General features: G+C 33.7%; 1 protein-coding gene across 1 annotated transcript in view; it reads left to right on the plus strand.

Annotated features, from left to right (window-relative positions):
- LOC150109809 (uncharacterized) overlaps positions 1–13296 on the plus strand; it is a 35281-nt gene that overhangs the window by 1663 nt on the left and 20322 nt on the right. Inside the window, exon 2 of the mRNA XM_090396232.1 lies at positions 1049–1980. Within this exon, the coding sequence (XP_090252358.1) occupies positions 1049–1980 (932 nt within the window). The remainder of the gene's footprint in view (positions 1–1048; positions 1981–13296) is intronic.

Raw genomic sequence — 13296 nt, forward strand, 5'->3', positions numbered from 1 at the left:
TTTTTGCCAGTTTCGGGGAGAGAGAGAGCTGATGTATGGTAACGAAATAAAACCTCTTGGTGGAGAAGAATTTTCAAGAGCAGTTGAGTGGTGGACAGAGAGAAATTTATTAATCTTTTTAAGAGAGAATCCATTGTTAATGAAAGACTTTTTAAAAAAATTGAGTTCATATTCAATTTCTGTTTCATCTGTTAATAAAGATCTGGCACGATGTGCCAGTGTTGAAATAATACCAAACTTTTGTGGAGGGTAGTGATGGGAAGAAGCATGAAGGTATCTGTCTGTGTGAGTGGGTTTTCTAAAAATGGAGATTTTGATGTTCTCAGCGCATCTCGTAAGTTTTAAGTCCAGAAAGGGAAGACATTCGTCTGATTCTAGTTCACAGGTGAAGTTGATTTTCTGATGAAACTTGTTGAGGTGGTCCAGACAAATGTTGAGGTTGTTGATACCGCGTTCCCAGATGAGAAATATATCGTCAATGTAACGATACCAAACTTTGGTATTGTTACATTTTAAGAGGTGAAGAATTAATAGCTTTTTCTTCAAAATCTTTAAGAAATATGTCAGCAAGAATCGGAGAGAGCAGGCTGCCCATAGCTAAACCTGAGTTTTGTTTATAAATCTTGTTATCATATTTGAAGTATCCTGAGTTTACACAGTGAGAAAGTAAGGAGAAAAATTTCTTGGATAGTTTCCTCTGGAGAAGGTATAGAACTTCTTGAGTAGAGACATTCGTGAAGAGGGAAACAATATCGAAACTTGCCATTAAATCTGATGTGTTGAGTTTGATGTCTTTAATTTTTGAGACAAAATCAGCAGAATTTTTTACATGAGAAAAGGAAGTACCACAAAGGTTTTTTAAAAGGGATGTGAGGTATTTTGAGAGGTTGTAAGTAGGGGAGTTTATGCCTTCAACGATAGGTAGTACATCTGCTTATCAAAGATTATCAGAAAAATCTCAGGTCCATTGGATTATTCATTAACAAGCTAGTGTTTCTCAAAAGATGTAAGTTCCATTCTATTATTCCCCGATTTCTTAATTTTAAAGAATCCATTACGACCGCCAGAGCTCAGAGAATTTTCCACAGAGCCAAACTACATCTTTTATCGGAACGGATTTTTGATACAAAACGTAGTCTAGCTGCTTATTTTTCTAAGACGAACGCTCTTGAAGTCCGTTTATCTACTTCTCTACAGTCTTCATCTTGGAACAATTTAAAAGATTTCTGCGCTCTAAAAGCTTCTAATATCCAGAACTCTAACAAAATTATTCTCATCAGAAAATTCAATTCTTTAAAATGTATGCAGGATCGTCACACTTCCAATCTTAATTCTGCTTATTTAAAAATAGTTGTTATTAATAATTCTTCCCATCCACTTTCAACGGCAGAAGAAAGTGTACTTGCTAAAGGTCTCAATTTTGTTATAGCTCCTACTTCAATACCTAAAGAACTATTCTTAACAAAGATAGAAAAAGCTGCATCGCTATTACCAATCCAAGAAGCAAACCTTCTTCGTATGGAAGCTATTTGCATCACAAATCATGCAAGACCACCTCCTGATAACATTTCTCATTCTGAGAGATCAGCTATTAAAAGTTTGAGATACAATAACGACATCATTGTTCTCCCTGCAGACAAAGGGAATGCTATTGTGATCTTAAATAGAACAGATTATCATAACAAAATTTTAGAACTACTAAACACTGACAGTTACTCTGAACTAAATAGTGATCCTACTAAAGAACTGCACAATAGGACCAACAATTTACTGAAAGCCACCTCAGAGTTACCTAGAAACATCCGTCTTTCCCTTAGGTCGTTTCATCCTCTAATCACCAGCTTATATGGACTCCCTAAGATCCATAAATTAAACTCTCCTCTTAGACCTATCGTTGAATGCATAAACTCCCCTACTTACAACCTCTCAAAATACCTCACATCCCTTTTAAAAAACCTTTGTGGTACTTCCTTTTCTCATGTAAAAAATTCTGCTGATTTTGTCTCAAAAATTAAAGACATCAAACTCAACACATCAGATTTAATGGCAAGTTTCGATATTGTTTCCCTCATCACGAATGTCCCTACTTAAGAAGTTCTATACCTTCTCCAGAGAAAACTATCCAAGAAATTTTTCTCCTTACTTTCTCACTGTGTAAACTCAGGATACTTCAAATATGATAACAAGATTTATAAACAAAACTCAGGTTTAACTATAGCAGCCCGCTCTCTCTCCGATTCTTGCTGACATATTTCTTAAAGATTTTGAAGAAAAAGCTATTAATTCCACACCTCTTAGACCTAAAGTTTGGTATCGTTACATTGACGATGTATTTCTCGTCTGGGAACACGGTATCAACAACCTCAACATTTTTCTGGACCACCTCAACAAGCTTCATCAGAAAATCAACTTCACTGAACTAGAATCCGACGAATGTCTTCCCTTTCTGGACTTAAAACTTACGAGATGCGCTGAGAACATCAAAATCTCCATTTTTAGAAAACCCACTCACACAGACAGATACCTTCATGCTTCTTCCCATCACTACCCTCCACAAAAGTTTGGTATTATTTCAACACTGGCACATCGTGCCAGATCTTTATTAACAGATGAAACAGAAATTGAATATGAACTCAATTTTTTTAAAAAGTCTTTCATTAACAATGGATTCTCTCTTAAAAAGATTAATAAATTTCTCTCTGTCCACCACTCAACTGCTCTTGAAAATTCTTCTCCACCAAGAGGTTTTATTTCGTTACCATACATCAGCTCTCTCTCTCCCCGAAACTGGCAAAAATGCTTCAGAAATTCGACATTAGAACTTGCTTCACTACGTTCCTTAAACTTCGCTTCATACTAAGTAGACCTAAAATGAAACATCTTCCTACTCAATATCCAGGAGTCTATAAAATTTTGTATGATTGTGGCAAGCCATATTATGTCCAAACTTCTAAATCCATCCTTTTATGCATGAAGGAACATCAAAGAGACATTTCTTACAACAGAACCAGAGCCAGCGCTCTCTCTAGCCACGATCACTTCTCCGTCAATGCAGATGATGGCCGCCAACACACCGTTGATTGGCAAAAAACCTGTAATATCCATGTGTGCTATGATGAACTGGAAAGAAGAATAATTGAATCTAAAGAAATATCACTTGATTCATCTCATATTAATAACAGCCTTAGCAATAATATTTCTGATGCGCACATTGCCACTGTCCAATACTGGCGCACTAATACCAGCTCACGCACGTAATCAACTTCAGTTGGAAATCTAGCTCGCATTCTTTTTAAATGTACTTGTTTTATACTAGATCTCTTAATGTATTTTTTCATGTGTCTGTTATTTTTATTTTACTCTTTACCAATGATACCTGAAGAAGTTGTATTTCAACGAAACTAGTTGCATCTGAACAATAAATTTGTCATTCTTGGTATAAAATCATTTTATACCATATATATATATATATATATATATATATATATATATATATATATATATATATATATATATATATATATATATATATATATATATATATATATATTTGATGAAAAATTGCTTTAATGAATATTTAATTAAGAAAGCTTCTAACAGTTTTAGACAACCAGTTTCTAGACTACTGAAAATATCACTTGGATTCCACTTACTTATATCAAAGGGATTTCTGAACTTATAGCCAAAGTTCTAAAAGCTCTCAATATTGTAATGTATTTTCATCTTCTGAGGGAGATTACTACCTTCCAGCTGTCTTATTTTCTTTGGTTTGTCTTATTTTCGACAGCCTAACAGATCTGCAACCATCCGTCATCAACAACATAAATCTTACATTCAGTACCATGAACCCAAACAGTCTGGCCTAGTAGAACATGCTATCTCGACTAAACATAAGACTTTTTTGGAACTTTTATATTGCACTTATATAAAGAGTTGTGAGACCTTTCTACACCGACCGAACTTAAGCAGATGTGATGGCCTTCGGTTATTCCCTTTATGGGAAATATCATTATATCGTTTTCATGAAAATTCCTGATTATTATATTGCAATTTTCTTAAACAATTGGGAATTATTTCTTAAGTAATTGGGAATTTTACTGACTTTGTTGTCTTATTATATGTTATTATCATTTTTGAAGTTGTTAGAGAGGATTTCGGATGGACTAGAAAGTGTATAAGACTTGTGGAGACATAATCCAAAAGTAATTCTAAGCTGAGCAATTGAGGTGCTTGGTGAAATATCCTGAAAGATTAGGGAGCAGAAGGAGGGGTGGTGGTGGAATAATGATGTACAAGAAGCAGTGACGGCTAAGAGGAAGGCAATGTAGAAGTTGGACGAGTCAAGAGTGGAAGAGGACAGAGAGGAATACAGAGAGAAAAAGCAAGACGCCAAGAGACTTGTTGCACACAGAGAAAGATTTATCGATTATCGAAATGTAGAAATAAGGCTTCAAAGACATCGTACATGTGAGGCAGATCAAAGACGCTGAAGGAAGAATATTATGGAGAAATATGGATATAAGAAACAGATGGAGACTAATCGTTGAGGGACTTTTGAATGAGAAAAATGCAAGGACTCACAGGGAAGATGGGCAGCATTCTGAGGGGATGGTGCAGAACATCAGTAGAGTGGAAGTGAAGGAGGCCATGAAGAGGATGAAGAATGGAAAATCGGTGGGCCCAGACAGGATTCCAGTGGAGGCATGGAATGCTCTGGGGGAAGAGGGAATTGACCTGCTGTGGGACCTGTTCATTAAAGTTTGCCAACAGGAAAATATACCCGAGGAATGGAGGAAACGTACTCTTGTCCCCATCTACAAGGGTAAAGGGGATGCACAAGCCTGTAAGATTTACAGAGGAATAAAGTTGATGTCCACACAATGAAAATCCTAGAAAGGGTTCTTGATGGAAGACTTAGGAAGGAGGTGGAGATTGGAGCAAATTGGATTCATGCCTGGTCTATCGGCCACGGATGCTATCTTTGGGGTACGACAGATGATGGAAAAGTTTCCAGAGAAGCAATGGGAGTTACATCTGGTATTTATTGATCTGGAGAAAGCATATGATAGAGTGCCAAGGCAAGAAAAATCTTGTGATGCCCGAGGGAGAAGAAGGTACCAGAGAAATATGTCAGGTTGGTGCAGGAGATGTACAGAAATATGAAGACAAGTGTTAGAACCTGCTTGGGAGTGACAGAAAGTTTTCCAGTGACAGTTGACCTGCATCAAGGGTTGACAATAAGTCCATTCCTGTTTAATATTGTGATAGAGGTGGTAATGGAGTAAGTGAGAGAAGACACGCTTTGGACTATGTTGTATGCAGATGACATCGTGCTGTATTCGAAATCAAGAGAAGTGGCAGCCAAACTGGAAAGTTATAGGAAAGAACTGGAAGAGAGAGTTATGAGACTGAGCAGAGGTAAGACCGAGTATATGTGTTGCAAAGTGGATATCAGCCAGGAGACAGATCTGGAGCTGGAAGGAAATGTCATCAGGAAGGTTTAGATACTTAGGTTCAACAATGAAGGAGGATGGTGAGGCTGAGAAAGAAGTGGGATGCAGGATGGAAGAACTGGAGAGAGAGATGGCTGGAGTGCTATGTGATAAGAGGGTGCAAATCAATTTAATAGGCAAAATTTACAGGACAGTAGTGAGACCAACTATGATGTTTGCTTTGGAAACTGCAGGCCTGAGGAAAAATAACATCATCAGGATGGAGGTACCAGAGATGAGAATGCTTAGGTGGATGTGCGGTGTGACCAGAAAGGATCATTTGAGAAATGACTATGTAAGGGGAACAGTGAAAGTTATGAACTTAGGAGCAAAGATGCAAAGATACAGGAGGCAAGGTTGAGATGGTTTGGTAATGTGATGAGGAGGGAGGAAGAATATGTGGGAAGAATGGTCATGCAGATGGATGTGCAGGTGAAGAGGAAGCACAGATGGCCAAAGAAGAGATGGAGGGAGATGGTGGAGGAGGACTTGAGGATGAAGAACTTGTATGTGGCTACAGCCCAAGACAGGAGGTTGTGGAGGAGACTCATCACAAACAGCGACCCTACTCTAGTGGGAAAAGCTGCAGAAGAAGATTATCATTTTTGAAATTGATTCTTTAATTTTATACTGTGTTCTATTATCAACGTTCTGAGGAAGCCTATAATGCATAACCAAACGTTTTACAGCTATTTAATGTATTTTAAGTAAGTTTTAAGTTTCCATGATGTTAAAGTTTTCTCTCTCTCTCTCTCTCTCTCTCTCTGTGTATATATTATATAAATTTAATGACTTAAACCAAGATAACTTATAAAGTTTTAATGAGAATAATACAACTAGTTCAGCTTATAACAGCCTTCATCAGGTATTCATTAAAGGAAGAGAATAGTAATAAACATTGAAGTATCTAAAAAACTGAGAATTATAGGTAAAAATTACAACACATAATCGAAAAAAACGTTGTATTTTTTAAGTTGTTCTAACTGGCGCGCTATTGTTGTTTATTGCGTGTGTGTGTGTGCATGCAGGCTCTCATGAACGGCAATATTGAATAACTGCAGTATGGCTATCTGGGATGTTATAACTTAAATTGCTGTTTAAGTGTTCAGGATTCAGGATGATTTCCCTGGATTCTACAATTTTTCTTTTGAACTCATCACCATAGCGAAAAATATTTTTTGATTTATCCCAACAAACGGAGTGATTTTGGAGATCATCATTAGGATTGTTTGAAAAAAGAACATGACTGGGCAATGCAGTTGCATGTGATCTTTTATAGGAGATGTCTCTCTTATGCTCCTCTATACGTTGTTCAATAGATTTGTTGGTTTGTCCAAAATAAGAGATATTGCAATCATACCATAATTTATATACACCTGAATATTTTAGGATATGATGAATTGGTTTTGGATGGTTGATAAGAGAATGAATTTTTGGAAGTGTGGTGAAGAACTTCCTGATGTTGTATTTTTTAAGGACCTTAGCCAATTTGTTAGAGACTGTGCTAATGTATGGGATGGAGATGCTACCTTTAAAGCTATATCTTCCTTCTCATTTAAACCAAAACTTTGGAAACATTATGTAGATGCTATTTTCATTATATAGAGTCATGGACACACATTTCTCATAGATTTTCTTCATCATCTTAACAATCAACATCCTAATATAAAATTTACTGCTGATCTAAAACAAAATAACTCCTTACCATTCCTGGACGTAATGATTACACGATACTCTGAAAGATTAAAAATCTCTATATACAGGAAACCTACTCATACCAATAGATATCTACATAGTCATTCCCATCACAGAAGCTTGGAACTATATCTACCTTAGGGAGTAGAGCACGCTCTCTTTTGAATGAACCAGATGAACTCCAAAAAGAAACAAATCACCTCTCTCTTATCTTTAAACAAAATTGAAACTCCAAAAAAACGATTAACCTCCTAGGCAGTGCACCACAGATACTAATAATAATAATTTTAAAGGTAGCATCTCCATAACATACATTAGCATAATCTCTAACAAATTGTCTCCTTAAAAAATACAACATCAGCACGTTCTTCACCACACTTCCAAAAATCCATTCTCTTATCAGCCATCCAAAACCTATTCATCACAACCTAAAATATCCAGGTGTATATAAATTATGGTGTGATTGCAATATCTCTTATTTTGGACAAACCAATAAATTTATTGAACAACGTATAGAGGAGCATAAGAGAGACATCTCCTATAAAAGATCATGTGCAACTGAATTGCCCAGTCATGTTCTTTTTTCAAACAATCCTAATGATGATCTCCAAAGTCACTCCATTCGTTGGAATAAATCAGAAAATATTTTTTGATGTGGTGATGAGTTCGAAAGAAAAATTGTAGTAGAATCCAGGGAAATCATGCTGAATCCTGAACACTTAATATACATATATATATATATATATATATATATATTGAAAAGAAGAGTTGACTATGAAATGGACCTTGGTGTGTGTTATATTCTGAAATGCCAACATGGGAAGTAATACTTGATGATACAGTGGCTGATTGAAGTAAAGTTTTTTCTATTAGTTGTGAAGAAGCTGAGAGACTCACCAAAAATGTACGACAATGATAATCATTTACTAGTTTTGAAAACTGAATTACCAGCTATTCGTATCATGGGGAAAATTATCGCTAATCATTTAAATTTATCAATGGTAAAATTAAACTTTTAAGATTTTATCCAATTCGATAAAGATTCTTTATTTTGGGACATTTACGAACATTTTATGAAAACTGTTTGTGTGTATTTGTTGAGAAAAGAATACACAGAATTTTTAGGGAGGCATGGTGTCATTTCCAGACTGACACAATAACAGGTATCTGATTTAAAACTCTTTTGCGTGACCAGCTATTTTGATGTAATGTAACGAAGAAACAGTGAGTAACAAAAATTTTATTCATTGAACTCTTTGGAAAATGTTAAGGGTGTAAACTAAACATTGTGAAATATTTTTAGGTAATTACATGTTTCAAATTTTTCTCAGTGTATATAGTTGTAACTAGTATTTTAGCAAAATAATATATGCATTTGTAAACTTAAATGAACAAAGATGTATGCTGTTGTTGTTGTGTTTTTCCACAGTGAATTTTTTACTCAGTTATTCTGATTATAAATTGATATTTAAATCCACAACTTTATAACTTAATACAATTCTGTTTAATTATTGTAAAAAAAAATCACCACTGTGAAATTAATGCCAGGAATTGGGAAAAAGTGTTGAAAACTGATATACATGTCATTGATTATTTTAGAAATTGTATAATGCTACCTATTGACATTGTTCGAGTTATCTGAAAACAATTAGTTCACATAATCGAAATCTGAACTGTTAGAATTTGGTTGTTTTACAGAGAGACAGCATATCATTAACTCAAAAAACGTGACTTAAACTCTTAAAGTTTGGTATAGAAAAAATGTTTGTACTCTCCAGATAACAAATATACAAATTTTACTTTTCCCCACACAACAGTATACCCAATAGCATGCAAAAATATGTCGTTGAGTCATCTACGCAAAAGATTCATTTCTGAAGGAACGGTCAGGTAGGGCATAGTAAGGGTAAACATTACTCTAAGAAAATACCATATAGTCAAGTGACTTTGGACTTAAGGTAATCGTTCATGCATTGCAGCTGCTGTTTTGTGTTCTGGTGTTTTGTGTGTGGTAATGTAAAAATAATGGGTGAGCACAATATTCTTTGAAAGTTTCTTTGTGAAAAGTTCTAATTGTTTAGAATTTTGTAACAGAAAGTTATCATAAAATATAAGATCAGAGCTAATAATCAGTGAAATAATAATAATAATAATAATAACAATAATAATAATAATAATAATAATAATAATAATAATAAATAACTATTTATTTGTGGTTCTATATGAAGTAATCTAAGAAGAAGAAGAAGAATGAAGGAAAACGTTTATAAAAAAATCGACAGTGGATGAAAAATACGAATTTCAGTTATCATTGGAATAACTGATTGTCAATTTCTTTTGAATAAGACTTCAAATTTATTTCCTAAAGAAATTTGTATTTCTGATGGAATTATTGTAAGATATGCATTGACAAAATCATCTTGTAGTTGGAAAGAATTACCTGAAAGAGTTAAAAAAACAGAATTCTTGGTTAATAAAATGTAACCATCAGCTGAAGTGGGAAATTGGTTCACTATCTCTGGACAAACTAAGAAATTGGATGATAGAATCAACATGCAAATATCAACTATTACTCGTCAAAGGAAGAGAAAAATCAAAAACATTAACAAGGTCTATAGGGAGGCCTGTTCTTGATTTAAATGAAATTGGATGCCCAAAACATGAAAACATAATGTGTACTTTTAAATGTTTTTGGAAACATAATGAAAGATTTTGTGCTTTTAATAATTATCAGAAGTATATGTATTGGATTCAAAAAAATAAATATGCAACCCTTAATTTTAGTACAGTAATAAATTCTCAACGATCATAGATTATAATGTTAATAATATTACAGAAAATTATTTATTTTCTGTAATATTATTAACATAATACAATTTGTTAATAATATTACGGTCAATTATTAATAGTTTCAGTAAATACAATTTGTAAATAATATTTCATTCAAATAAAATGTGTAAATTTAAATGAACAAATTGGGTGTTGTTGATGTGTTATACAAATCATAACACATTTTTTTTCCTTGTGAAATTTCATGCCACAAACTAACCAGAGACATTTTTTTGACTACGTGAATTAAAAGTCTTATTTGTTCATGCAAGCCCTCAAATATTTCATGAAACTGTCAACTCTTAGAAGCAAAAGGAATAATCGGGTATTAAATTAATAGCCAAAATTTTAGTGGAGAAGATTTCACCTGAAAAGTCACAATACTGTTAGAATTTGGTTATTTTACAGATCCATTAGATATTTTAAACCAAGACGTTACTAAAACTCTTAAAAAGATTGCTGTAGAAAAAAGGTATGTAGTGTGCAAATAAAATCAAGTGAATCAACATGCATATATCAAATAATACTTGTCATTGGAAGAGAAAATAAAAAAAAAATTAAAACATTCACGAACTTAATAGCCAGACCCGTTCTTCATTTAAATGGTACCAAATGATGAAAACAATATTTGCATGAATTTCAAAACTTTGAAAAAGCTGATGAATTTATTGTTTCCTGCGATCATAAATATTTATTGGAGGGTAGATTTTTCTTTCTTTCTTTCTTTCTTTCTTTCTGAGCTAATTTTCATTTGAAATAAGAATAAATAATTATTTATTTGTATTGGAAAGAATATCTAATATAATAATTGTGTTAAAATAAATATATAAATATATCCCTACTGTGAAAAAAATGTCAGGCTGAGAGGACAACAGTCAATTGGCACTAACGGAAATGAGTTTTACATAATTGAACTATGTAAAAACCATAGTTCAACTTGTTTTGAAATGTCACATGGAGAAAATTCATGTGAATTATACGTAAGCACCAGTGGGAAATCACACACTATGAACATCAACGCAAATGTGAAATCAGAAGAATAAAAAAAAATACTATTTTCTTCACTTTATTTAATTTCTGTATGTTAGATTCAGTAAATACAATTTGTAATAATATTACAGTCAAATAAAAGGTAACATAGAAATTAATAAAGTATATATATTACAGAGCTAATATTCATTTGAAATAAATTACAGTTTCCTAACTACACAAAATATAAACCAACGAACAAGCCGTCTACTTGAAAACAATAAGTGTATAAAATCCTTAATCAGGAATGAATAATTTTAGGATGTGTCATCGCAATCATGTGAATACAAATCACTTAATCATATGTAAGTATTTGAGAAACAGCCACTGTGGAAAAATGTTACCTTTTGAAAAATACTGCAACTCATATATTACAGGAGGTGATTAATACAAACAGTTCCATAGTGTGTAGAAGTCGAAAACTAAGACGGAAATTAATGAGTCCTCTCCAACAGAACCAAACAGGTGGAAATCAAAATGATGTAGTCAACTATATTTTCTGGTTTTTTACAGAAATAATGTTCTTTGTGAGCGTTTGCCGATCGCTGGCGGATATATTTGTCAGCAAAAGACAGTTTGAGGTTACACACACCACCTTGGGAATAAAAGCATAGTATGACTGAATGCTAAGGAATTAACGGTCTACCAAACGGACAGAAAATCTAAGGAACAAAAGACAAATAGTTTTTCAGGTTATTACAGAAATTTCGTTCTTTCAAGATTGTGTTTTTGTGTGTTGTGGTGTGGTTAAAAATTCAACTATTTTGGAATATCTGTTGCATTAAGAAGAATCATTCTGGAAAGACTGTAAGTAAATTTAAATCATCATTAGCATTTCTAGACTACATACAAAAAAGTTATTGTAAGCTTTTAAGTCTCTGTTTATTTTTAATTTATTTTTTAAAATACCGTTTGATTTTTTCTCTTCATGTAAACTAAAAAAACACTATTACCCAAACATTTGTAAACAAGATAATGTTAATTCAAAACAGACGGTGTCATTTGCCAATATTCTTTTAGTGATGTCACCTCCAACTGACAGTGATAACTTCGGAGCCAAAAAAAAAGTGTATGTTTGAGGGACACCAGCATATAATTAAGTTATTCAGAAAAGTCTAACCACTGCCGCCATCACGACTTTATTCTAAGAATTCCCAACCTTTAACAGGAAAGAAATACTCCAAACTGTATTGGAAAATTAGTACACCCATCTATAGAAAACCAAACAGAAAACTTGACGACAATGATGGATGTATGTTACCCTGGGAAAATTCCAAGCTATCTTATCTCAAAAACATTGCCCACAATTCCATAGGCAAACTATAACTCCATGTGATATCACAGAGAGACATATGTTCCCCAGAAATTTCAAAACACATAACGTCACGATTGCTTATGTCTAAAAAAAAAACCCACAATACAATACGCGAACCCAACACACCACGTGATGTCCCTGAGAGAAGGGGGGGGAAACTAAATTCTAAACATTCCAAACTCTATAATAGCACACATCCACGTCATGATTCCTTATTTTATCTTGATCTTGATCTGATTAAAAGTGTTCCCCCAATCACGACACGATTCTTTATCCACTAATATATCGTTCTTTCCATTCAAAACAATAACGTCACTTATTTACAACTAACAAATGACATCATTTATTTACAACTAACAAATGATGTCACTTATCTTCATCTGATAACAACAAACATTCACATCATGATTCCTTATCTTATCTTGATCTGGTTAAAAGTGGCTCACCAATCATGACACGATTCCTTATCCACTAATATATCTTCCTTTCCATTCAAAACAATAAAGTCACTTATTTACAACTAACAAATAATGTCACTTATTTACCACTAACAAATGATGTCACTTATCTACATCTGATAACAACACACACCCATGACATGATTCCTTATCTTATCTTGATCTTGATCTGGTCAGAAGTGCCCCACCAATCACAACACGAATCCTTATCTCTACTATCACCCATAATACCATACGCAAACCAAAACAAAAGAACTGAAGCCATTGACACATATGCCCACAGGGAAATTCCGAACATTCCGAACTCAATGACGTCACACACAATGACGTCATCAAATGAGCAACCAATCACGTCACGATTCCTTATCTTATCTTGATCTCCATCTTGTCACTAGTGGTCACGCTTCTACTGAAATCAACCTGCATTGCTATAGATGGAGAAATTAGAGGCTAAAGAGTCAATGGTGATTGGAAGCTA

Source organism: Typopeltis vanoorti, chromosome 1 (genome assembly GCF_054136105.1).
Source record: "Typopeltis vanoorti isolate ZY-2024b chromosome 1, IOZ_Tvanoo_1.0, whole genome shotgun sequence".
Taxonomy (NCBI): Eukaryota; Metazoa; Arthropoda; class Arachnida; order Uropygi; family Thelyphonidae; genus Typopeltis; species Typopeltis vanoorti.